The 27,545-nt window shown below is 48.6% G+C and overlaps 1 protein-coding gene across 1 annotated transcript in view; it reads left to right on the top strand.

The window, feature by feature from the left end:
• LOC130888480 (keratin, type II cytoskeletal 2 oral-like) overlaps positions 1-25,731 on the top strand; it is a 36,738-nt gene extending 11,007 nt beyond the window's left edge. The window contains exons 11-19 of the mRNA XM_057791420.1: positions 15,018-15,262; positions 19,176-19,390; positions 20,359-20,419; positions 20,799-20,894; positions 21,732-21,896; positions 23,070-23,195; positions 23,306-23,526; positions 23,871-23,905; positions 24,278-25,731. Coding sequence (XP_057647403.1) covers positions 15,018-15,262; positions 19,176-19,390; positions 20,359-20,419; positions 20,799-20,894; positions 21,732-21,896; positions 23,070-23,195; positions 23,306-23,526; positions 23,871-23,905; positions 24,278-24,564 — 1,451 coding nt within the window. The 3' untranslated portion in view covers positions 24,565-25,731. The remainder of the gene's footprint in view (positions 1-15,017; positions 15,263-19,175; positions 19,391-20,358; positions 20,420-20,798; positions 20,895-21,731; positions 21,897-23,069; positions 23,196-23,305; positions 23,527-23,870; positions 23,906-24,277) is intronic.
• The last annotated feature ends 1,814 nt before the right edge of the window (positions 25,732-27,545 follow it).

Genomic DNA, 27,545 nt, shown 5'->3' with positions numbered 1-27,545 from the left:
CTTGCTGTGCATCCAGACTGTCCTTAAAACAGCTGGGTTCTACAGCCATTCTGAGTTAAGATCTATCTATAGTTTTTGTGCAGTAAATGTGGCTGTCCTCTTTTGGGAGTGTGGCACAGCTCCTGGGGAACATTCAGCTTGGTGGTGGAGTGTGTGGGCTGCCCTGGGTTCTTATTTCACTCTTGTAATGAACCCTTATGCATAACCTGAGCTTCATAACTGACATGGTGGCCCCAGTGGTTTTGTTAGACCATTGCTGTCCTGAACAGTAAGATCTGGGGAGGAAGGAAGCTATCTCCAATCCACTGTTGAATCCCTGCGTCTCAAGCCTCTGAGGCCAGGCTGCATCCTCACTGCTTGAGGCAGGGTTGGGTACAATGATAATAATGGTAATAGTTTCTCTATGTTTGTTCTCTAGTGGCCCAGAGTCCTACAGAATTCCATAGCTTTAGGTTTCCTTCAGCATGCAGGGTGGGGGTGGGGGCTGGAGAGAGGGCTCCATTGAGGGAAGCACTGCTGTTCTGTCCATGGTGCTGAAACGGATCCTGCGCAAGCTCACTTGCGCTCTCTCTCTCTCTCTCTCTCTCTCTCTCTCTCTCTCTCTCTCTCTCCCTCTCTCCCTCTCTCCCTCTCCCCCCCTCATGCATGTGTGCATGCATGTGTGTGTGTGCTGTCTTTCAGGAATCATGTCTGATACTCCCAGAGCTTTCTCCAACTCAACTCCAATCTCTGCTACTTTTGCTCTTGTTGCATCTGGGCTAGGAGATTTCTTGTCTAAAAATTAAATGAACTTTTGATTCAAAGAAAAGCTCTAAAGTAGGCCTAGAATACATCCCACTTTGTTTTCTATAAAAGCAAGACATAAAATCATGTGTCCTTTGAAGTTGTTAAGTGGAAGACTTGCATATCTTTGTGTTTTTCCCTCTGCCTTGATTCCTGGAGAGTGTCTGTACCTGCTGATTGCAATATGCACTTCATCTTCTCATGTGGATTATTATTTCTAATTTAATTATTTTATATGGGGTGAGAGGGATGTGAAAAACCTAGAAAACTGATGTTCTCTTTAAGGATATATTAGTGATGAGTGACATCGCAAACCGCAAGCTCCTAGAGACAGTAAACAAGCAAATCAAAACCTTCACACATTAGAGCTGTTTATTTACATGTATGAGTGCATGCGGGTGGAAGTCAGAGGCCAGCTTGCAGGAGTAGGTTCTTTCCTTCCACTATGTGGGTTCTAGGGATTTAACTCAGGTTATCTGACTTGGTGTAAGCATCTTTACCATCTGAGCCATACTGCAGTCCTGAGTAAGTGATTTTAAAATGTCAACAAGATTATTCATTAATCTGATGATGAAATTGTGTCTTTCTTAAAGGGATATTTCAAAGACTAAATAATAAACATAAAAATCACCTTATAAAATGAGAGATGACCTGGGTATGGTTTCACACACCTTTAATCCCAGCACTCAGGAGGCAGAGGCAGGCAGATCTCTGTGAGTTCAAGACTATCCTGGTTCCAGGATAGAAGGGGCTAATGAGAACCTGTCTCAACCTCCCCCCAAACAGATTTTAAAATGAGAGATGATCTTATATATGTTTGCAAATTTAGTTTAGTGGCCTTAATATAAACTCTTTAAATAAAGGGGCTATGTCGGATAATATCCTGTGCATTCAGTAACCACCTGTTGACCAACAGACCATTTAAACAGTGCACACACTGGTAGGGCTTGGCACAGCTTGTTCTTGAGCTCAGTGCGAGATTTGAACACCATTATTTCCAGGGTTACTGTTATGAATTCATTTCTGAAGATTTATCTAGAAATAACTTCAGAAACCATCAAGAGGAACCTTATTTTAGACACTTGTATTTCCTCTAAAACATTCTCCACAGTGGCAGCCGTTCTCCTGCAGTGGGGCATTCTAATTCCCATACAGTCTTATAAATTTCATTCATGAGTCTATGTTCTCCTTCAGAGGTCCTAGGGAAGGCACAACCTGAGCCCCTTGTGTGTAAGTCTCCAAATGTGAACATGGTTTTCCTCTCGCTAAGTTTTATTTTTCAAGACATCACTTCTATTTCCCTTGGGGTGCCCCTGTCTTCTTTAGTTTTTCCCTGCAAAATCTTCTGGCTAGCCCAGGAAAGGGGTGAGCACAGGCCTTCTCTTTGAGTATCTCTAGCCTGGCCTGGGCCTTTGGCAACCCCTCCCTGCGGTGACTCACCCTGAGCTGGCACCACTTTCCACGTTATTGCAATGTTATACCTCTCGTGCTGAGCTGCACAGAAGCTTTGTTTGCATGCATGTGGAGGATTTTTGATTAATCTCTGCTAAGTCTTTCTTTGTACTAGTTCAAGCTCCAAAGCACCAAATTGTTTTAAGATTCTGCTCCAACCATACGTCTGACTTGGTACTTGTATTAGGCTCTAGTCAGTATACATTCCTCTTCCTGCCAAACCCACCCACCCTGGTCAGCCTCCATCTCATGTTTTCCCACATCTCATCAAACTTGACTCTTCCATTTCTCCGCATCAACAGCGAGGGTGTTAGGCTCAGAAGCAATGTCAGGCTCACTGCTGTCCTCAGATGCCCAGCTGCGGAGAACAGAGGGCCTGTGGGGAGTGTGAATCCAGGATAGCTTCTCACACCCCACCACTCACTGTTGGGCTGCTTTCCAGAGACCCCAAGGTCTCCCCCCTCCCCCACCACAAAAGAGGCCATTAGGAATCTCCCTAAAGTCACTTCCCAGAGGGGTATTCTTATCTCTTGTGGCTACACAAAGGGATCACAGTCCCTCTGCTCCTAGCCCTGCCTTCAGCTCTGTCTGTAACGTTTTCCTCATTCTCTTTCTCTGCAAGTCTAATCAGCTAATCCTCTAATCAGCTGCCTCGTGCTTTACAGGTCTTCCTCTGCCTGTCTCTGTTTGTCTCTGCGTGTCTTCCAGTTCTTCCTTATAGGGGTGATGGTAGAGGGAGCAGGGCAAGTAAAGGGGAGAGAAGAAACATTCATCCCAGGCAGACAGAGGTGAGGGAGGAGAAGAACTCTGCACACCCAGGAATGTGGAGTCCAGTGGGATAGCCCTGGTTTCTCATCTGACCTTTTCACTTGGGTGACACCTTCCTGGGCCTGGGCTGTTGCAGCTGCTGTATTGCAGCCTTGCATTGACCTCCAGCTCCTCTTAACTCAGACCTGTGAAGTCTGACCAGCTGGACATTTGCACCTTCACAGGAGAAGAGGGACCCACAGACTTGGCCTCTTGCTTTCTTTCGGTGCTTGTCACCTTTTGCTGCTCTGCCCTGGCTCAGGCATCAGAAATGTTCTCTGAAGATTCATGGACTGTGCCTTTGTCCTCCCTTCCACCAGGAACCCAGCCAAAATTATCTGCTGGACTTGTAGACAGGCTCACAGCCCTGACAAATTTAGATTTGGTGCAGATGATGTCAGGATTCACCCCCTATAATTTTCTTCTCTGAGGACTTCTGAGAAGATGTAAGTAATAAAGACTCAAATATTTGTTAACAGCTTCTGCCATGGGATCCTGTTCCATCCACCACCCCAAAGCCACACTGACTCAAGGATTTACCCCGCCCAAGAGTGGCTCAACTTTGGTCCATTGCTTAATGCTTAGAAGACGCCAATCTCACTGTTTCTTTCCTTTTTTTTAATCGTTGTTTTCTCTTTTGCTCTCTTGCTTGGTCTGCCATCCCAGTTAACTTTCTGTTGCTATAACACAACACTGACCAAATCAACCTGTGGAGGAAAGGGTTTATCTGACTTAACATTTCTATGTCACAGCCCCTTTATTGAGGGGAGCCAAGGCGAGAACCTGGAGGCAGGAAGTGAAGCAGAGACTAGGAAGAAGTGCTGCTTATTGTCTTGCTCTTCACTTCTTGCTCAGCTTGGTATTTTGGACAATCCAGGACTATCTTCCCAAGGTGGTGCCATCCACAGTGGTCTGCGCTTTCCCACATCACTTTTTAACCAAGAAAATGCCTCTGAGACAAGCCTGCAGGGCAGTCTGATGGAGATGATGCCTCAGTTGAAGTCTGTCTTTCCAGATGACTCTAGTCATCTAGGGGTAAGTTCACATGGACAATACTCCTTCAACAACACTGTGGTTGTCTCTGAAGGTTAGTTTGGTCTTAAAAAATTACATGTAAGATACATTATTTAGTCTTTGATGCCTTTGGTTCATCACAATCTTTCTGAGAGCCATCAGAATTGTGAATATATGTTTCTTACAGTGCTGGAGATCAAACCCAGAGCCTCATTTATTCTTGGTAAGCATTTTCTGCAAAACTATATACTCGGTGTCATAAAGAAAATATTTTGCATCAGGAATATTTTATAGTGTGATTCTTTTGCCCAGCCTGTGGTTTGCACCTCCTGTCTTCTTTTCCCCTTCCCTACTCTTCCCTCCCCTCCTCTCCTCTTCCCTCCCCTCCCCTCCTCTTCTCTCCCTCTCCTCTCCTCTCCTCTCCTCTCCTCTCCTCTCCTCTCCTCTCCTCTCCTCTCCTCTCCTCTCCTCTCCTCTCCTCTCCCTCTCTCCTCTCCCCTTCTTCTCCCCTCCGCTCCTCTTCTCTCTCTCCTCCCCCTTCCCTTCCCTCCCCTCCCTTCCCCTCTCCTCTTCCCCTCCCCTCCCCTCCCTTCCCCTCTCCTCTCCTCTCCTCTTCCCCTTCCCTCCCCTCCCCTCCCTTCCCCTCTCCTCTCCACCCTTCCCTCCTCTCCTCTCCCCCCTCCTCTTCTCTCCCTCTCCTCTTCCCTCCCCTCCTCTTCTCTACCTCTCCTCTCTTTTCCTTTCCTCCCCTTCTCTCCCTTTCCTTTCCTCTCCTGTTCTCTCCTCTCCTCTCCCTTCCTCTCATCTCCTAACACTCCCCAAATGAGCCATTTCACCAATTCCCCCTAGAAGGAAATAAATGCCCAAAGAGTAAACACGCCTCTGCATGTCGATCTACTCTGAACAGGATCAGGATCCTGGAGAATTCCTTGTGCCTGGCTCTTCACCTCTACTTCAGTTTCCATTTCTCTGGGTAGAGTGTCGAGGCAGTTGGTTGCTGAGATGGAATCTCCCTGCTGACTGCATCTGTCTTCAAACGTAATTCACTCTTCATGCTTTTGTCAGCTTCACATAGGGTCACAGAGTGAAATATTTTGTCTGGGAGCCACAAAAGGCTGTGCATTTCATAGATGGCATGTTGCCCATTTGTCAGATTAGATAAGTGAAGGGGCTTTAAAAACTGAGGATGCCCCATGAATGCCAAGATACTTCCCTTTATAGGAAGATGTCTATAAGTGTATTTATCACTCAGGGTTCTCTACAGTAATAGAATTTATAGAATGAATATCGTTCTACACAGAAAGGGGGTTTATTAGAATGACTTACAGGCTGTGGTCTAACTAATACAACAATGGTTGCCTATCAATGGGAAGGTCTAAGAATCCAGTAACGCTCAGTCTACAAGGCTATTTGGTCTTCGGTAAATGCAGGAATCTCAAAGAAGCAGGTTCTAATGTCAGTGAAGGAATTCTTGCTAGCAAGAGGGAGAGCAAGCAGGCAGAGAGCAAGCTTCCTTCTTCCATGCTCTTTATAGAGGCTGGCAGCAGGTGTGATCTGGATCAACATCCGGATCAGAAGTGGGCTTTCCCATGTCACATGATTTACTTAAGACAAAGACTTCCCTCTGAGGTGTGCCCAGTCACTTGGGTTTCAGTTGATTCCAGATGTGCTCAAGCTGACAATCCAGAACAGGCATGTGCTGGTGACACTCCAGACTCCCCTGTGTTAGCAGGGTGCCCGAGTCTGCTCTGCAGTTCACAAAGGGCTGCTATGCACCCGAATTCCATCACAGTTTAACTGCTTGCAGCAGGGTCAATGGGATCTGCCCTGCCCCACGCTTTGCACACACTGCTCCACCGGCTTCCTGTACCTCTGCCCACAGGGCATCTCCTTCACCTCTCTTTCTGAGACAGGCAGATAATGCAGGACCACCCTTCACGTCCCCCTTTTGAAGGCACTGGGCCACACAAGGAACCAAGGCACTATTTAGATTTTCGAGTGAAGATCATTTGCACACCTGCAGAAAACAGCCTTCTGTTGCATGCTCCCCACCCCCCAGGTCTGCCCTCCATTCTGATTCCCCAGACCTGATTCCCTCAGCATCAGGGGTGCCACACTAGAAGTGACCCAAGGCCTATTTGAAGCTGGAGTCCCCAAACTGTAAGCAGCAGAACCCTGTCTTTAGGAGATGGGCTCTGTGGAGTGGGGGTGGGGGGCAGAGGCCTCAAAAGGTCCATTTTCCCGCCTCCCATCTCATCTGAGCCCTAAGGTTCTAGCAGGTCTGGAGTGAACCCCTTGCTCAAGCTCTTTGTGGTGTCTCTTGGTGGCCATGCCTTCATTCTTAGATCAGGAGGAAGGATGGGGAAAGATTCAGAGTCCTGGTTGTTGGGGAAGACACTGAGGTTTAGAAAGGGGTAAAGAGCATTGAACACTGATGAAGAACAATGGATGTGGCAGTGCTGCCCAGCCTCTATGGCTACCTAGTATGGCTGTATTGGGATTAAAGGTGTGTGCCACCAGTGCCTGACCTGCATGGTTAACTAGTGTGGCTACTGGGGTTAAAGGTGTGTGCCACCACTGCCTGGCCTCTATGGCTACCTAGTGTGGCTGTGCTGGGATTAAAGGTGTGTGCCACTACTGCCTGGCCTGTACGGCTGGCTAGTGTGGCTGCTTTGTATTCTGAACTTCAGGCAAGCTTTACTTGTACAAATGAAACACCACTACAGTCCTCTTTCTGGAGAACACCAGGCTTTGCCTTTGGGACTGGAGTCATCAAAGTCAGTCTTTGCTGTGGAAGGGAAGTGGAGGCAAATGTTAGAGGTGACCGGCGTGGCACACTGCATGACAGTTCAAAGAGAACTTTTCTCACATGCAGCCTTATTGATGACCCCAGGGGGAACCTATCATTATTAAATTTTATTGATGAGAAGTCTGGGTAGTTGTAATATGAGCTGAGAGTTGGACGTGGGGTGCAGGATGCATTGTCCTTATCAGAGCTTGAGAGAGGGTGCCTGTGACTTCTGTGACCTCTGTGACCTCTGGGGCCTCTGGGACCTGGCCAGGAGTCTGTCTAGCTGCCTGGATTTGCCTCTTTGATTCCCTCCCACAAGTTCTCTTCCCATGAACATGAGTCCTGAAGAATGTTGAACTATGACTTTTATTTCTCAGCTGTGCTCATTCCCACAGACTCAGAGGGCCTCTTCTCATGACTCCGTGTCCACCACAAATCCAAGGCCCACCCAGTCCCATCTGATTGCTAAGTGCCCCCTGCTTTCATGTTTAGTTTTGAATGTGGGGTAGACACTTTTGATAGTTGGAGGCATCCACATAGCAGTGGTGAAATAATAGGATGCTTGTGGGGAGATCTGGCAGAAGGGCAGGCGCCATATTCATGGAGGAGTTTGTTCTTGGGAAAGGCTAGCCAAGAGTCATTGCTCTGTGTTAGCCAATGTTCTGTTGCTGTGAAGACACTGACCACGGCAGCTCTTATAAAGGAGAACATCTAACTGGGCTTGTTTACATTCAGAGGTTTGCTCCACTACCAACGTGATGGGAAGCATGGACACTCAGGGAGACAGCTCAGAGTTCTGCATCCCGATCTGCAGGAAGCAGGAAGAGAGAGACATTGGGCATGGTTTGAGCTTTTGAACCCCCCGAAGCCCACCCCCAGTGACAGCTTCCTTTACCAAGGCCGCACCTCCTACTCCATCTCTTGTAGTGCCCTCCCTAATGACCAGGCTTCAAATCTCAGCCTGCAGGGCCATTCCCTCTCAAACATCCACACTCTGCTTTTCCATTTTTCACTTTAATGGAACGTGAGGGGGACTGTGGACACTGTTTTAGGTAGACATCTGCTATAGGATGCTGGAGAATTCTGCTCTCTGATAATTGGTGAATGAGCAACCACAGAGATGCGTTTCCGAGCTGAATATCGGGAAATCACTGCGTTCTTATCGACTTGTGTGACTTGGCTATCGCAGTCTTTGGTATCTTTCTGTAAACTAAGACTCGATTCACCTACCTTGCACCCGCACTGCTCTGTACTTCCATGCCCCTGCAGGGCGGCCACTTCATTCATGCAGTAGCATGCATGTAGCATGCAGGAGTCATGCTTTGCTTCAACATCGACGTAGCTGTGCTATCTCTAGGCAGTAGAATTTTTTTTACTTCATTATAATCTTCTGGATATGTGGCCATATCTTTTGAATATGTGGTCCATGACTGGCTGAAACGTCATGATGTGGCACATGACTGGTTCTGGACAGAACACAGGTTCAGTGCAGGGCTGGTAAGGCCCATGGCAAACAAGGGACAAACAGGTAGAACAACAGAAGACCGACATGAAGGAGCACACCTGTGAGTACCTTCTTTGTAAAGTCTCTTCCTCACCAGCCGAAAGATGGACGAAGGAAGTTAGATAAACAGAAATAGAGGCCACACCTTGGTAGAGCACAGAAACTCCGCACTGAGTCAACAACATACAGCTAGGAGACAGTCCAGTGCTCCCAGGCTAAAACCATGGGAGACTGTGTCTCCAACAGGGGGTGCTTTAAGTCTGGAGGGGAAAGGCTTGCCTGGGACAGCCTAGTAGACCGGGATAGCCTGTTACAGTGAGAGAGGAATGTGGGGCCTGTCACAGTGCTGCCTGCACTCAGAGGCACCGCGGCCCCACCTGTGCGAGGGCTCCTTCTCTCCACGCTCTTGCCAACACTCCTATCTTATCTGTTGATGGTTGCCATCCTTACAGGGGTGAGGCTTATCTCGCTGTGACTGTCATTTACATTACATTTCTCTCATGGTTGGTGGCGTTGGCTCCTTGCCCACCAGTGGTGGGAATGTAAGGTAACCAGGTTAGTCTCATGGAAAACAGGATGGAAGTTCAGAAAAAAATTAAAAATAGAACTACCATATGGTTCAGCAATTCACTTCTGGGCATATTTAAAAAGGAGATGGAATTGGGCTTTTTTTGAAGACGTGAGTGTGCCTCATTGTCCGTAGACAAATGGATGGATAAAAACTTGCTGGGGCCAGAGAGGTGACTTAGAGGTTAAGAGCTCTTGTTGTTCTTCCAGAGACCCCAACTTCTGTTCCCAGCACCCATATTGGGTGGCCTGTAAGTCAATCCAGAGGTTAAAGAAGACTTGAGCTGGTTATGGTGAGACATACCTGTAATCCCAGCTCTTGGGAATTGAAGGAGGCAGGATCAGAAGACTGAGGTCATCTTCAGCTTTACAGAAGTTTTGAAGCTTGTCTGGACTACATGACATCTTGTCTCAAAACACTAAAAAGCAACAAAATCAAACAAAAACAAACCAGGGAATATGGCACATACAATATGCGATAGAATGTTAATGAGCTGACAGGAGAAAGAAACTCCATCAGCTGTGACAACATGGAGAGGCTCCCTGGGGGAACTATGCTAAGTGACAGAGGGTTGCTTTGTCTAGTAACAGTTAAGTGGCAATCGTGCCTGGCTATGTCCTAAGAGCATCTCACGAATTAACTGCCCCAGCTTTCCCAATCCCATGAGGTAGGCAGTGCCTGGGCATCACAAATGAGGAAACTCAAGTGTGGAGAGGTTAGTGAACGTAATTCCTATGAGGCAGAGTCAAGACTCAGACTCCAGACGCCGCCGAGTTCTAAAAGCAAATCCCACAAAGCAGAAGGAAAACAGCAGGATCTCTGCCTGTGGAGTCAGTCTGCCCAAGTGAAATCTGGGGTCAGGGGCTACAGGCACTATGACTGGCTGCTTGCTCACCTCAAATCATCAGTAAAATGTGGTTGCATGGCTTGGGATGTGGCTCAGTTAGTAGGGCACCTTCTTAGCATTCCTGAAGCCCCCAGCTCATCTCCAGCACCTCTTCTTCCAGGCACAGTGATGCAAACCTGTAATCACAGCACTTGGGAGGTGGAGGCAGGGTCTCCGAAACTCAAGGCCATCCTTAGTTACACAGAGAGTATGAGGCCAGCCTGGGTTACAAGAAACTTTGTCGTCTGCAAAAAAGGCGGGGGGGGGGGTGATGCTGGAGATGGCTTAGTGGGTAAAACGTGTGTACAGGCATGAGGATCCACATTCAGACTCCCAGGATCCCCAGAAAAATCAGAGGGCGGTGAGGTGAGTCTGTAGCCCTGGTGATGTGTGTGGAGACTGCAGCTCTAGTGTAGGAGGTAGCGAGACAGGCGGGTCCCAGGAGAATCTGGCTGGACAATCCAGCAGAAGCAGCAAGCTCCAGGTTCAGGGAGAGACTCTGTCTCAGAATATAAGATGAAGTGACAGAGGGAGACACTGACACCAACCTCTGGCCTCTACACGTGCATGAACCCTTGTACCAAGAGTCTATGAGGCTCAAATGCCATCCATGTAGCTTCTTCATTGTAAGAACCCAATAAAAGTTCATAACCACTGTTCCAGAAACCTGCTTATTCTTTAAATGGAGGAAAGAATAATAGTTAATTCCTTGTGTTTGTATTGCTATCATCTCTTTAACATGGAAAGGAGACATATGAGCCTGGAATTTACTGAATATTTCCTATCTCCTGCCCCTGAGATTTGGGATTCTGGTCCCTACCCCACTACCAACTATCTCTATAATCTTGAGTACCTCCTGACTCCCTTTTGATCCAATATATAGAAGTGTCCTCTGCTCAGACAGCTGTGATTCATGACCAGGGCCTTGACTATTTCTCTTGGAATTTGGCTTGGGTCCAGCCTACAACCTTGTTTTCTTTTAGGCCCACACATGCCCAGCTGTTCCCTTTGATCAGGGATAAGAGACAGTGCCAGCTTTGGTGAAGGGTGTTTAAAAAGTCAGATCTCCAGTACTTTGGATGGAAGAGCCTTAACATGCCCGGAACAACATTGTCTCTGGAACCTTCTGCAAGGGACTCTGCAGAGATGTGCTATGGCCTCATGGGGGTTTCCAAGCCTCAGATCATCTGATAGGTTTGACAAAGTAGAAGGAGGTCATTTTATCCTTCATTTCCAGTCTGGTCCTGGGATTCTAGTCAAAGAGGGTAACAAAGGTGAGGCCCTGGGTACTTTGGGACATTAGGTGATAGCCCAGTAGGCATCCTCACCCAGAAATCAGAAGTCCCCAGTGATGTGAAATGACACCAGCCAACTGACTGGTGACCTCTATTGCAAGTTCGGTTTTGACACTCGAACAGGGAGAAGTAGCTCCTGCCGGGTGGATAACTAAGGCTGGAGCTTCTGCTCTGTCCAGCAGCCGCTCTCTCCCCATCTTTACCACCCCATAGTGTCTTATCTGTAGGTTACAGGTCCCAAAGTTCCAGTCACAAGGCTGACACAAACTCCATACATACCTGCCTCATAGCCCCAAAGCTTCGCCCTTGGGGTGGGGGCTGGGGAGTGAGATGCTTCCTCAGGTCTTTCTCTGCCACACCCCTGCCATATCCTCGTCCAGCCCCTGGGAGATGCTGGATGAGACAGGGAGCATCTGTGGGGACGCTTCTGCGGGTCACACCAGCAGATCCTCTGGAACTCTGCCCCCTGCTGCTGCTGAGACTGTGATTCTGTGACTGATAGCTGCTCGGGCCTCACCCTCTTGGCAGCCTGGGTTTCAGTATTTGGGAGTCAGGTGGGGCAAGCTGACTCCCCACTTGTTTTCTAAGGAGAGTTCTTGCTGATGATGGCAGGCAGAGAGTGATGGGAGGGGGAGCCAGTAAACAGGGCAACCACAGAGCCAGGAACCAGGGAGGCTGGCTCAATGTGGGGCCAGGCTCTTCCTTCTTCAAATATCTCTGTGTTAGCCTTTACTTTCACTCAGTGGCAGGACTCTGCCACTAGCCTCTGCCAGCAATCTGGTGGGCACTTTTTAGGCTGTGTTTGGTTCTGATGTTAAGGACCTGTTTATTTAGCTGGGTGTGGAGATGGAGGTGATGAGAGATGGACTAAGCCAACAGTACAGACAAGCTCTGCAGAGGGAGAGAGGGGCTCCCAAGGTCTTTAGCCTTGGTGAAAGCTTCCTGAAGGTGTTAGGGGAAGGAGCCCCATTCATAAGGCCAACTGATAGCTGCCCCTTTGTATTTGAGCATAGCCCTCCTTAGAGTCTCCTGCACTGCTGATGTTACTCTCTTTGTTTCAGACGTCTGAAACCAAGATTTGAGGACGCAAGTGTCCAAACCAAGGGGCTGGGAAGAGGCAAAGTTTTGCTTTAAAGCCAAGTTTCAAGATGCTCATCTCGAGAATTCCTTCATCAACCATTGTTGCCATGTCCACTGTCCCACCATAACTCTTCTGACCTCTTCCTCTTTCTTCTTTCGTTGCTTCTGCCTCTGCTTGACTCAGAACCCTGGCCTTTTGGCAACTTTCTCATGCATCTGACTCTCCAGAGTTTCATTTCCAACTCTTTCTCTGACCTTTTTGCTTTCTCCTTATCTTTGAACATGCGGGCCTGGCTTCATTGTCTTATCTAAAGTCCCTTGAGGTTAAGTTGGGAATAATGGCTGTGTATAGATGGAAAAAGACTAGGGTGGCCATCTGTTTTGACTTGTACAGCTTGAGTTGGAATCATGGATGACGTGGACGGTTGTTGCTCACCTGGATGGGTTCGTGGGAGGGAGAAAGCAGCTAGCACACATACTTCTAGGGTATTGTAGTGTACTCTGCTGGGCTTCAATTCATGGAGTCTGGAAAGACGGTAGCATCCAAGGCTCTGGAGCACATGACTTGTCTGAGATGGCAACACCCAGGAGCTGAGCTTTTGTCTCCCCATCTCAGGCTCACTCTCTCCCCTCCACAGCTACCCCTGGAGGTGACCCATTAAACAGTTCCCACGCTCAGAACACTGTGGAGAGTGATAAGGCCCTCAGGACACTCCCAGCTGCAGGATGTCTCCCTCCAAACAGTCTCTTGCTTTTTCAGACCAGACGATCATCCCAGCCTTGATTGGGATTTCTGCCCAAAGCTGGAGCACTTGGGAGTCAGCCCCAACTATTGCAAAAAAATCATTTATTGCATGAACACATAGAAAAATGGCATTTAAAATCCTAGGAGAAAGTGTCTTGTGATCTGCCTGAGTGAGTCACGCTCCTTGTGACTTTTGAGCCCCCCAGGTCTTCATAAGATTTATTATATCATGACCTTTTCTGGTCCCGTTACACTTCCTTGAGGGTTTAAATAATTGTGTCCCCGTGGAGAAATTACCAATCTTGTTTGCTGAAACTGGGCATTTATTCTTTCTCTTCGTGTTTAAGACATTTTCATACATTTGGATGCAGTCCACCAGCTATTTGTATCCAGAAGCAGAAACACTCTTTGTCAGATGACACGAATACACACCCTGAATTTCTAGCTAGGCCTCCTACTGGGGACAGCCCTCAGAGAATGCACACAGGCCACAATTCTTTCACTGCAGTTCTTTATAAATACAGAATTTGAGAGTAACCCTTGAGGAACTTACTGTTATTATTGCTACTTTTTTTGCTAGGAGGGCAATTTTATGCTGAGCAAATAAAAAATAATAATACTAAACCTAAATTAAGGTTTTACAAAAACTGTGATGTTCATAGCAGCATTGTTTGTCATAGCCAGAATTTGGAAACAACTTAGATGCCCCTCGACCGAAGAATGAATAAGGGAAATGTGGTACATTTACACAATGTAGTACTACACAGCAGAAAAAAATAACATCTTGAAATTTGCAGGAAAATGGATGGAGCTAGAAAACATATTGAGTGAGGTAACCCAGACCCAGAAAGACAATTATCACATGTACTCACTCATAAGTGGTTTTTAGACATAAAGCAAAGAAAAAAAACCAGGCTATAATTCACAATCTCAGAGAACCTAGACAACAATGAGGACCCTAAGAGAGGCATACATGGATCTAATCTACATAGAACATAGAAAAAGACAAGACCTGCTGAGCAAATTGGGACCATGGAGACCATAGGAAGGGGAGGGGAGAGGAAGGAGGGGAGGGGAGAAAAATATATTATTAAAAACAATAAAATAAAAAACTGTGGTCTTTACATATTCCTTAAAGAATAAATACTCATTTTTTCCCCCCAAAAATATTGCCAGTGTCAGTTTAGAAATACTAGAAGAGAAGAAGATAGTTTGGGATAGTTTGCCTTTGAGTCTAGGAGATATTACAGGGAGATGCTCACAAAACATTTTGTTGACATACAAAAACAATGGAAAATAAAACCAGCTTTTGTGGACAGGGACAGCCCTGTTGAAGCAAGTGTCTCCACTCTCATCCCAGCTGTGGTCCTAGGGTCACTAGACATTCTGTAGTTTTATCCCAGATCTCTCAGGCACACCCCAAAACAAACAACTCAGCGTGTTTCGTAGGAAGAGATCAGTGTGAGATTTGAGGAGAAACTCCACAGGAGTTTCCAACACTGAGATCCTGAGAGATTGCTGCCCTTCAATATCTCCATAGTTAGAGATAAATGATAAATGATCAAGTTGGGGGAGTTTGTCTGCAGTGTAATTTCAGCAACAGATAGGTGTGAAGTTTTTAAGCAGATGGAGCTGGCAAATATTCCCCTCCCAAGCACCCAGCCCAGCAGGTGTGTGTATATATAGGGACTGAGCCAAAGCCTTTGCAAGGGAGACACAGCTCCTTCCCTCCTGCTTTCTGCCTCCTTCCTGTTGGGCCCTTGCTTTCCACCTCTGGTTGCCCTAGCAACCATGAGTCACAGGTTTAGCTCTCAGTCTGCCTTTAGCTCCAGGAGCAGGAGGGCCTACAGCAGCAGGTCCTCCTCGGGCTTTGGCGGTGGGCGACAGGTTGTGGGATCTGTGTGCCAGTCACGGGGGAGGTGCAGTGGCGGTGGTTATGGAGGGGGGTTTAGCTCCCGGAGTCTCTACAATCTGGGCGGTAGTAAAAGCATCTTTGGGAGCCTAGTAGGGAGAAGCGCCAGTGGTTTTTGCCCTGGGGGAGGAGCAGGAGGATTTGGAGTAGGAAGAAGTTTTGGGGGTGGTGGCTTTGGAGGTGGTGGCTATGGTGGTGGCAGATTTGGAGGTGGCTTTGGGGGTGCTGGATTTGGTGCTGGATTTGGTGGGTTTGGGGGATTCGGTCCGTCTTTTCCTCCTGGGGGTATCCATGAGGTGACTATTAACCAGAGCCTCCTGGAACCCCTACACCTGGAGGTAGACCCTGAAATTCAAAGGGTCAAGAACCAGGAGCGTGAGCAGATCAAGACTCTCAACAACAAGTTTGCCTCCTTCATTGACAAGGTAAGTACCTTAGGGGTAGATAGAGTCCTTGGTCAGCATCCAAGTGGCTGAGAGGGCCTCACACTCTGCCATAGTGTTGATGCTGCGGAGCTGCTTCACTTTGTTGGTGACAGTCCCTCCATTCTGTGTGGTCTGGGACCCCAAGAAAGCCTTTGACCGAGGCTTTTACATAGATAACATTTAATGTAGGCTTCTCAGGGCTGCATTTCATCTTTCCCTTTTAGTAGGAAAGCAGATAAGAGGTGTGGTGATACCCAACAGGTACACATGATAACAATCTCACTCTCAGTCATCATTATCCACACTCCATTTATCTGTGTTTCTAGACACCCGTTCACTCATTTAATCACCCGCCTCAGCATCCATCCTACTCACCATCCATACACACGTATCTGTCCACCCACTCACCAACTCAACCACACCATCCATCCATCATCCATCCACCCACCCACCAACAGAACTCCATCCATCCATGCATCCATCCATGCATCCATCCATGCATCCATCCATGCATCCATCCATCCATCCATCCATCCATCCATCCATCCATCCATCCATCATCCATCCACCCACCCACCAACAGAACTCCATCCATCCATCCATCCATCCATCCATCCATCCATCCATCCATCCATCTATCCATCATCCATCCACCCACCCACCAACAGAACTACATCCATCCATGCACCCACCCATCCATCCATCCATCCATCCATCCATCCATCCATTCATCCATCATCCATCCACCCACCCACCAACTGAACTACATCCATTCATGCATCCATCCATCCACCCACCCACCCACGCATCCATCCGTGCATCCACCCACTCATGCATCCATCCATGCATCCATCTGCTTATCCACATACATCATCCATTTATCTACTCATTCACCCAATCCATTCATCCACTTATCCTCTTAGGCACACATTCACCCATCACCCATCCATCTATTCACATCCATTCATCTCCCTTCTTCTATCTATCTTCTTCTATCTGTCTGCCCACCTATCTATATCTATCTACTTATTTACACCATGTATTCATACATCCATCTACTATATCCATCCATCCACTCACCCTTATTTATCCATCCATCCATCCATCCATCCATCCATCCATCCATCCATCTGTTTACCCATTCATTTGTATTCATCCACCTAAATATCCACCCACCCACCCATCTATTATCCACAATAAATATCACCTACCCATGCTTATATCCAACACTCATGCCTGCACCCCTTCCCTGCTATACACTCAAATGCTTATCAATCCACCCATTCACCTGCCTGTCTGTCAGTCTACCTGTCCATGTGTCTCACTCCTATTCATTCCACAAATATTTCATTAGGTTTACTGCATGCCACCATACACAGAAGCTACAGGGAGCCCCCAAGCTGAATGGCAGAGAATTGGGACAGTTTATAGGAGATGTGTTAGTATGTGTGGCAGCCTTTGGGTCATGGTAGCCTGAAGGTGCCATGCTGGACACTGGGAGTGCTTCACTGAGAGATCCCAGGTCTTACCTCGGTCTTGAAAGTGAAAGGAGAGCCAAGCACTCAACAGAAAGAATGTCCATGTAGCAAGGAATTGTGACAAGTGTGATCCCTTCCAGTGAATGTCAAATGTCAAGATTTCTGGGAAAGTGACAGGAAGGAGAGAGGTGGTGATATAGTAGAGGGGCAGACAGCAGCAACAACTGGGAAGCTGTCATGGGCTTCAGTAAATGTCCTGGTGGCAGGTCTCTCCAGAAGCTATGGTCAGAAATGCCTAACAGGGCATTCTGTCTGAGTTGTCCTTTGTACGCCACCTGACGCCAACAGAGGGCCACTGTGAAGCCCTTTACCCCACTTCACTGATTAGGTTTGCCTCATGTTCAGGTCTCTGAGGAGAGGTTCGCAGACAGTAAAAATCTTCCTTTCGGCATTTGCAGAGGGAGGTACAATGACCACTTCCTGCTATCAGGGCAAGTGTTGGAGCTGAAGTGGTGTGTGAGCAGGAGGAGGGCATGGAGGAGGGCCATGGACAGCCTCAGGGTGTTCACTCTGGAAGTGAAACCAATCTGGACACCATGGTGCCTGAGTACAGGCAGAGGCCGGAAGGTTTGCCTGGAGCAGGGACTTAATAGTAAGGGAGATGCTGCCAGGAGGCCAACATTGCCGAAGGGGGAACAGGGAAAACTGGCATCAGCAAAGGACCACAGATTTCTGGGAATTAATTTGGGATTTTCACTGGATCAAGGCTCCTGCCATCAACAGAGGCCCGTTTAGTTATATAGCAGGGTACCAAGGTGCAGGAGATGGCTTCCTGTTCTCCTTTGGAGCTGGCCTTGATGACCATCAGTCAGGTGGCCTCCAGCCTGGACAAAAACAAGCTTTTATTACTGTAATTTCTCAGGCTGGTTTCCCATTTGCACAGCCTGGCCTATTCTCAACAACACAGCAGAGCCATCCCTTGAAAGGACAGCACCCTCTCCTTCATAAGTCCTCCCTTGGCATAAAAGTCACAGTCTGAGAAGGCCCATACCCACTATGCCACTGTCAACAAACATCCAGCTGTAATGGAGTAACTGACCTTCCCACTCTCTGGGGGTGTCACCACAGAACAGAAATAGATAGTGGCAGGAATTCCTCATGGGGTTACGAGCAGCACTGACACGGAACATCTGAGAACTGCTTGCCCCAATCCCTTGCTGTGATACAGCCAAGGCAAGCCTGAGAGACAATGTTCTCTACACACATTCTTCTGATTAGAAGCAGAATCCAAGGAGAGCTGGCAAGAGCTGGCCCCTCAGACAGGCGGAGTCTCAGGGGCCTGGGAATTCTGGGTGGCTTATAGTGCCCCATCTTAGGACAGTGTCTGCAAAGGGCTGTTCTGCTTGCACAGAGCAGTGGTTCCCCTCCCTTTCATAGAGATCTCTCTCTTAATGTGTATATATGAACGGATATGTTTATAAACTTATTTATGTTGGAATGTGTTTGTGTGCAAGTGAGTATGTAAATGTGTGTACATGAATGTGAATACACCTGTCTGTGTGAATGTGAATATTTGTGCATGTAAAATCTATATACAGATGTATGACGCACACACACACATATGAAATGTGTGAGAATTTGTATGTGTGCGCGTGCACACACACATAGTCCCTGAGGGAAGCCCACAGTTGGCACAGCTGTCTTTATCAATGCATGGCACAGGAAGCTCCACCTGTGGGCAACTGGCAGGGGACAGTGAAAGCTGAGTTTTGTGACATGAAGGACAAAGGACTTTTGATCCATGCTCTTGATCCATGCCGTCAGCCCCCACTCTATGTCTAATCTTTGTTCCCACAGTTTGAGGGGAGGAGTAATGAACAGGGCCACGTTGATGCTCTATTTCTTGGGCTAGCAAAGGAAATAGTAATTTAGGCATTTTTCAAAATATGTCAGCCCAAAGCTCTTACTTGGGACTTGTAAATTGCATTGTGGGACTTTAAAAAGTGGAAGCACTTATTTTAGTAGTTCTACCTGGGCTATAATAGCATTTAAATGAGGTTGCTGTCTTGAAAACCACAGTTGCAGCCAGCAAAGATGATAGTGGATTCAGGGGGCACCCAGTGAAGCTTGCCCAGGATACTAAACCAGATTCCTTCTGCCTTCTTGTTCTCAGTCATAAAGACAAAGGAAATGACAAATGCTCATTTTGGCATGGATAAATTGAGTGTGGGCTGAAAGCTCTGTTATGTCAGGGTGCGCAGCTCAGTGAAACTGGCTGGAGGCGACATAAGAAACCGCTTACCTCCCCTGATGGCCTGAAGGCCCATCTTGAACTTCCGAGGTTTGAGTGGGCTGCAAGGCCACGGATAGCTCTTCCCACGGAGAAGGCTGTTCAGACTCATGGTCTGGGGTATACTGGGGACCTTGCTTTTTAGGTACGCTTCCTGGAGCAGCAGAACCAGGTGCTACAGACAAAATGGGAGCTGCTGCAGCAGGTGAACACCACGACTCGAACCAGTAGCCTGGAGCCCATCTTCGAGAGTTACATCAGCCAACTGCAGAGACAGGTGGACTTTCTGAACTCTGAGCGGTCGCGCCAAAACTTGGAGATCAGGAGCATGCAGGATGTCGTGGAGGACTACAAGAGCAAGTAAGGACCCAGGTGGGGGAGGGACCAAGGGGCAAGTCAGGGTCCTTTTGCTGCAGTGGAACCAGGGGGCTCATGTGGTTCTGCAGGGGGCGGCGTTTTACATGTGACAGTCCTGGTGGGATGTCAGTGGCAGCTAGCTGTCAGTTACACTGAGCAGGGAAGGGCAGGGGGTGAGTGAGCCCTGCCTACAAGTTCATCTCTCTGTCGGGAGCGTCCCCTCCTTGTTGAGAACTGGATGGAATAGCTCTGTGGGTTCTTAAACTTAAGCTTGCCTCATGTTGTGTCTGGATCTATGTCCCACCCAGTGGTTCTGATCCAGTGAGTCTGGGATGCAGTCAGAGTATATGTGTGAAGCCAATGCTGGTGGATTGGGGACCACACTGAGATGCACTGGCTGACATGAAATGATACTTAATAGTTAACAGCGGCACCGGTAGGGGTGACTTCATGAGCAGCTGTTAGTCCTAAGGGGCCTTTTCTACAGTCTCCCACCTCAAAGGCCATGCTCACTGTGTTGGGTTACTGGAGGGTCACATATGTCTGAGTCCCCAGGGAAAAATAAAACTCACATTAGAGGTCATAGTTGGGGGCAGAACTATAGGTGAAATATTTTTCTCTTAAAAGATTTGGTCAAAGTGGTTATTACTTTATGGTTTTATTGAAAAAACCTGAGGTGAACATTTATAACATCATAACATTAGAACAAATGGATATTTGGGGACATTTGTGTCTCTGAGTTTTTCATGTTGTGTCCTGTCCTTACTGTTGGCCAGGAGGATTTGGAGTTACTCCCAATCATCCATCAGTGAGGTCAGAACACCAGGCCCTGGCAGAGGCCAGCAGTGCTGGAGCAGGGCTGTCTGAGTTCAGGATGGTGGGGGCCTGGGAAAGTCTTGGTTTTCTGCTGGGAAGCCAACCCTCAGAGGGCCAAGGTTAGCCCTTCAGTGTGCTTCTTGCCTCCACCACAGGTATGAGGATGAAATCAACAAGCGGACCAATGCTGAGAACGACTTTGTTGTTATGAAGAAGGTAATGGAAAGGGGGTCCTCAGGGAGCTGAGGACTGGGTAGGAGAGAAGCCCTGGGAATGCTCTGTACTGTGGACAGAGTGACCCTTGGGCCAGCATGGGCACATACTCTGCCCAACTGCAGGGCTTTTACAGAGAAAGGAAGCCAGATGGACTCTGCTTTGGAATCTGAAGAGCTGATGTGGCTGAGGCATGGTGGAGGTTGTTGTGCCTCTTTCTAGCTAGGAAGTCACTTTCTACGTCCCTGATTTGAGTGAAGTATGACATTTTCAGCCAGGAACTAAATCCAGAGAGAGAACATTTGACAGTGGCCTGAGGCCAGACATGAGGCTGGTGGCAGGCAATGCTTGGGTAATAAAGTCAAACATTTTCGTCACTCAGGATGTGGATGCTGCTTTCATGGGCAAATCAGACCTGCAGTCCAAAGTGGACACGCTGTATGGGGAGGTCAACTTCCTGAAATATCTATTTGATACGGTGAGTTCAGTCCTGAGGAGAAACCCCTTTCTTTTCTCATACCCCATAAGAGCCGGAGAAGTCTCATCTCACCAGGAATCCAGCTCTTCACGTTGGGCAGCCATTCTCTGAACTTCAAGGTTCTGGTTGGGGCAGCAGGGATGCAGTAGGCAGTGAGAATCTTGAGTAGGTGAGGGTGAAGTGGTTTCCTGCTTTATGGTCTCCTGGGACACGAGGGTAACAAGCAGCTCTTCACGCTCTGTGGGAAGTCCATTGGGCTCTGGGAGAACCCTGAAGAAAATGATAGGAGGGGTTTTGTGGAAAAGACAAACTGGAGGGGAGCCGGAGTTTGTTCCCCATGTCCACCTATGACCTGTGTCTAACTTGGGGATTCACGCTCCCAGCTGAGTGCTGCGTCAGAAGCTCTGCTTGTGGAGCTGCCCATTCAACAGAAGAGCGCGTGAACTGAGATTCAGTTATTTGCTTCGTCAAGCTGCTAGTCAGGTGACTCCAAACTGGAGTCCCTTCTGCTGTCGTTGAGAGCTCTTATGGCTACAAGGAGAAGCTGTGTCTTTCAAAGACCTGTGTCAAAAAGGTGGTGAAGCCAGAGCAAGGCTGGGGCAGTGAGTACAGGAGGCATGATGGAGAGGGGGTCACGGGGTTGCTTCCCCCTGCCACGATGCCTGGGCCCCATCACTTGAGTTGAGATACTTAAGACCTTCCATTTATGTTTCATTACTTATAAGAGGTCCTTGTAGCTCAGATTCCGGCTTCCCCAGGCAGCCTTGAGGGAGAAGCAGAGGGGCGACTGAGGCTCTAGGGGAGGGTGGAAGGAGTGAACTATGCTCTGTTTCACAGGAGCTGTCCCAGATGCAGACGCACATCAGTGACACCAATGTCATCTTGTCAATGGACAACAATCGCTCCCTGGACCTGGACAGCATCATCGATGCGGTGCGAGTCCAATATGAGCTGATCGCCCAGAAGAGCAAAGATGAGGCCGAGGCACTGTACCAGACCAAGGTGATCTTGGGCTCTGAGTTTGCACCCCCAAGTAAACAAAAACTCCCCAAACTGATATTGCCTCCTGACTTTAACGTGTAACATGACAATGGTAAAGACTTCCGATAATTGGCCAAGGATTACCCTTCTCTTCCCACTACTCTGAATGCGTGTGGTTAGTTCCTGCCTGTTTTTGTTATTTATTTTCAGTTCATACTCATAGGTGCCACACCGCCTAATTCTCCTAAGCCTTGCAATAATAGCTGCCATTAACCATAACTAGACTCAGGAGTGCAAATTACAAACGCGTTCTTTAACCACCACAACGTTTGTTGTTTTTATTTTTCAGAATACTATCTTTTTTGTTGTCTATCTTATATATTACTTAGAAATGGCTTTCTGTGACTCTAAACATTCTACAACTTTCTTAACAGTATGGGAACTTATTAGGTGAACACTTGTTACCATGCCATTGGCATATTTTCTGTTACCTCCTGGTTATGAATGCATATTTCTGAATGGTTAAGACTCTAGTTGAAGGGAAAAGGCAGGCAGCTCAGCCATTGAATCCTGAGTAACCAGGATGTGGTTGTCTGCTTTGTAGATTTTGAAGCCGACTCTAGAGTCACTGACCTCTGTCCCACAATCTGGAAACAGATGTTGTGGGATACAGTGGATTTTTTCACGGACCTGGGGAAGGGGAATTGTGTCAGAACGCACATTTTCTCGTCAGCTCTTCCTGAGGACACCCTGTGTGTAGTCTGGTTGATGAGGCAATGCTGGCACAGGAGAGAGAAAGTAATGACTGTGAGGACTTCTGAGGCCAGCAGTTCCTGCCTGCTAGGAGAATATGGGGGTGGGACAGAGTGAGAGGGTCCGGTGTGGGTAAGGGTGGTGTGAAGGCTTAGGTGAGTGAAAAAGGGGTGATGGGCATTAAGAAACAAGGTTGTCTGAATGGAAGAGGAGACCGCCCAGAGACTGGTGAAAATCAGGGAGGAGGGAGGTGCTCACATGTGGGCGTGTGTGTGTGTGTGTGTGTGTGTGCACTACTGTACCTACACATGTCCTTTTGTTCCTCAGCTGAGGGAAGTTTGGGGTGGATGACCTTACTCCAAGAGAAAGCGGCCCAGAGCTTTCTCTGGGAGACCACAGCAAACCACAGGTGCTGACCATGGTGCTGCCTCTGACTTACAGTACCAGGAACTGCAGATCACAGCAGGGAAACATGGAGATGACCTGAAGAACAGCAAGATGGAGATCTCAGAGCTCAACCGCAACATCCAGAGGCTGCAGGCGGAGATCAACAGCGTCAAGAAGCAGGTGGGACGGGTGCTCATGGTGGGCTCAGCAGATGTGCCACCTCCCATAAGGTCAAGGTCAGATTCCAGGAGCTCAATACCTCTGTGTTGCTCCACTTGTTTCTGATATAGATCGAACAGATGCACGGATCCATTTCCGATGCAGAGGAGAGAGGAGAAAGGGCTCTCCAGGATGCAAAGCAAAAGCTGCAAGACATGGACGAGGCCCTGCAACAGTCTAAGGAGGAGCTAGCCAGGCTGCTGAGAGACTACCAGGCAATGCTGGGGGCCAAGCTGTCCTTGGATGTGGAGATCGCCACCTACCGCCAGCTGCTGGAGGGCGAGGAGAGCAGGTGGGTGTACAGCAGCCAGGTGCCCTGGGCCAAAGATGTGAATGTACCCATGGACCAATGAGAATGAAGAAAGGCTTTTCCAGGTGTTCCCAGAAAGATGGTGGTTCAAGGTGAGCTGAAACATGCAAGTTAGGGTGTATAGGTTGGAAGGGTAAGGGAGAAGCCATTGTTACCCACCCCTTCTCCCAAGCACCAAGCTCCTGTACTCCAGCCTAAGATAGGTGCGCCCAGGTGTGACCCACAAATGCTTTAAGACTTCATGAAAGGGCTCGGGGACAGTTCTACTCTACCCCTACACCAGCATCTCTGCTCCTATGGCTGATGGCCCTGCTTTCATTTCACAGGATGTCGGGGGAGCTGCAGAGTCAAGTGAGCATCTGTAAGTAGCAGCGTCTGTCCGGGATGGAGGCTGGATGGGCTGGGCCGGGTTGGCTTTGTTTTCTAGTCTCATACAAGAAACACCACAGTGAGCAAGGCCTGCTTTTCTTGCTTGGGATACTTGACAGCACTGGTTAAATATCATTAGGAGATATATTCAATAAAAACTGAGCACTGAGGACTTGTCTCTAAACAGAGGTGGCACATTAAATGAAGGCCTACATCCTTTGCAAGTACGCAGTGACTTCCATTGAGTCTGTTTTCAAAGAGGAGGTCACCAGGGATGACGGGCTGCAGGCGCTCACAGCAGGTGCCGCTGGGTCCCCCTGCCGAATCCTTCTGACCCTTGTGCGTCTGTCCCTCCCTGGTACAGCTGTGCAGAGCAGTCAGGTGACTGTAGGCGGCGGCAGCTACGGTGGCGGCAGCGGCGGGGGTTCAGGCGGTTACGGTGGTGGATATGGCAGCAGCTCCCGCGGAGGCAGCGGCGGTTACGGAGGAGGATCAGGCTCCCGCGGGGGCGGCGGCGGCGGGAGCTACGGCTCGAGCAGCAAAAGCAGCAGCAAATACGGCGGAGGCGGCGGTGGCCGGAGCGGCGGCTCTTCCCGCACTCAGCTAGTGCAGACCTCTACCCACAGTTCGCGCAGGCGCGTGGTGGAGTAGCGGGAAAGCGGCTTCAGTATCTCTCCTGCCGCCCTCCCCCCACGCCCTCCTGGGCTCTCTCACCTACCTTTTCCCAACGGGTCTCAGCAAGCTTCCAGGTCACTTCGACTCTAGATGGGGAAGCAGGTCAGATTTACTGCCTCTTTATTTCGTTAAAGACACATGCTCACTCCGGCACCCCTCCGCTGTCCCTCCACTGTCCTGATACACAGGGCCCTTGTCCAGCAACGAAGAAAAAGAGCTTGGAGAACAACTTCACTAGGGGCCTCAGTCCCAGATCCCCTTTCCTCAAACTGGGTAGCTCAGTAAATAATAACCCCTCACCCACAGCGGCCTTCCTTCCCAGAAACCTATTGCAAGGCAAGCTTGTTTAGCGAGGGGCACATCTGAGACAAGGGCCATGGGGAGGGGGCTTGCTCTGTAGCCTTATGCTCCCTCACCATGATGGCAAGGGTGGTTTTTTTGTTCAGATTCGGTACCTGTAGGTCATGCCCGTGCTGATCTATTTTGTCTCCTGGGTTAACAGCCCCAAGTAGGGATCGTTCAGTGAGCATGGGAACTGGAGCCCTTGTCCAAGGAATGGCTGTTCTCAGCAGTGGGTTGGGGTGGTATGGGATTGACAATCACTGTCTGTTTCTGCCCCTCCCCCTTCCAGCAGCCCCTGTATTTGGAGTCAGCTCCTTCCAGAACTCTGTTCCAAAAGGACGTGCTGAGAATTGCCCAAACACCGGGCACCGGTAGGGCAGCCTGGCTCTACCCAGGTGCCTGGGCCTGAGGAATGAGAGATGTTGCCTTGGGCTGGGGAGAGATCCAACCTTGTGCCAGTTTGGAAATGGCCCGGGTTTTAGCAGGCAACCCAATGCTCTCTCTCAGACCTCTTAAGTCCCTTCTGAACTCTGATTCTAGTTGTCAGACTTGAATTCCTAATTTAAAATTTAATTTACAGTTCTCTGAAAAAAAAATCCTTGAACTGTGCCGAGGAGGCAGGAAGAAAAAAGCACAACCAATGAACAGCCACTAGAGAGGGAATGTGGCTTTGCTTCCAAGTTCTAGAGACCCCTTCACTGGCTTGCTGAGTCTGTAATTCTGTCTGGAAGGGCTTCTCTGTAGGGATCCCTGGGGAATGCTTGTGACTTCATTGCCTGTTGGAAGCTGAACTTTGAAGGGCTTGGCAGTTCTGCTGTTTTCTACAATAAAATTTTCTGTGATCTCAGTATATTTTGTGGTCAGGAGACGAGTTGTTATTTCTTCAGTTCTTTTAAATTAATTCAAATTTGGGAAGGTAAGGCTAATTTTTTTTCTTGTGTGAGTATAGATACATATGTATACAGGCGTGTGTGTGTGTGTGTGTGTGTGTGTGTGTGTGTATGCAGGCATGGGCATATGCCCATTGGGCCAGAGGGTATCAGCTGTTGGTCTTCAAGTGTGGTCTGTCTTCTTTTCTGGGTCAGGGGGATAAGTTCTCTTATAGGCTCGTGACTTGCCAAGCCAATTAGGCTAGTCTGGTGGAACGGCCAATGAGAGCCATACACACCAATCTCTGCCTAATCTGGTGCTAAGATTGCAAGTGTGTGTCACTATGCCAGGCTTTTATATTGTGGGTTCTGGGAGAGCAACTCAGGCCCTCACGCTTGATAGGCGAGCATGTTCCTGTGGTGCCATCACTGCCCCCAAGGAGTATCGTCTTCTATATTTTTTTATTGTACAAGCAGTGCACCATCTTGAGAAGCCTCCCAAGCTCTCAACACTTACCAAGCATTCAAAAGCCAGCTGCACAGTGTTCAACATTTGTACAGTTCCTATGATGGCTTTGTGTGGGTTACGATCATACTGGAGTGAATTATTGTGCCGCAGGCAGTGGCCCAGGCCCTGAGATGCCATGGAGAATGGACAGGTTTCTGAATATTGAGGTGCTGAAGCACAAATGGCACATTAGAAGGGAAAAGAAGCACAGAGGGAGGAGAAAGCACCCGTATGTCAGGCTCTTCAGGTGGGAACGGGACCTCCCCTTCACCCCCAGGACCCAAGCAGACCCAGAGCTGGAATGTGGGGCTGCAGCAGGGGTCATTGGAGGGCAGAGCTAGCTTATGGGGACTGGAAAGTGTGAGGCTTGGGGTTAAAGTTCATGATATGTGGACAGGGAGCCTGGAAGGGTCCTCTGGACAGGCGGCTAAAAGGTAAGGAAGGATGAGAATGTGTGAGTGAGAGGGAGCGGTGTCATGGAAAAAACTGAGCTAGGAGGCCGGGAGCAGAGACCCATTCCCTGAGCGGAGGCCCATTCCCTGAGCGGAGGCCCATTCCCTGAGCGGAGGCCCATTCCCTGAGCGGAGGCCCATTCCCTGAGCGGGGACAAGGGTCAGGGCAGCTTTAAGAGATTCTTCAAGGGAAACAAGATGCAGATGTTTTTTAAAATGGGGTCAATCACTCCATACCTGCCTCCTATGTGGAATTTCAGAGTCAATGTGAGGGAGTCTCATAAGATTTGTGACCTGGCTTCTCGTTCAGTGAAGGAATATAGATAGAATTCAGATATGGGATGCACTCGGTTTTGACCACAGACTATATTGGTAAGACGTATTCCCACACCTGACAGTCTGTCTTGGCAGCAGGCCCGTTGGAAGCAGATTAGGGAAGGGAGAGATGAGCAGAGGAATTGTTCCAACAGAAGAAGAGAAAGAGGATATGGAAACAAGGTTCTATATTTAAAGTAAAAAGCCAAAGGCCTGGGGAGAGGTGGGGAGACAGCCATGAGAATAAAAATGATTGACAGCATTTACCTGTCACGGAGAACGCGTTAGTCAACAGGGCGTGGTGACAGCTGAGACAGCTATGGGAACCAGGAAGAGGAGAACCAGGAAGAGTCCTGTTCAGGCTCTTCTGTTGGGAGATCACTCTGGGAGCTGTAAAAGCCAAGACTGGTAGCAGACCAGAGCCTATGCAGAGAATAGTGACCAGGGCAGTAGTGGTGGACATAAAGAGCC

The sequence above is a fragment of the Chionomys nivalis genome, chromosome 17 (assembly GCF_950005125.1).
Source record: "Chionomys nivalis chromosome 17, mChiNiv1.1, whole genome shotgun sequence".
Lineage (NCBI taxonomy): Eukaryota > Metazoa > Chordata > Mammalia > Rodentia > Cricetidae > Chionomys > Chionomys nivalis.
Note: the sequence above shows the minus strand (reverse complement) of the source record. Positions and strands in the feature narration are given on the sequence as shown.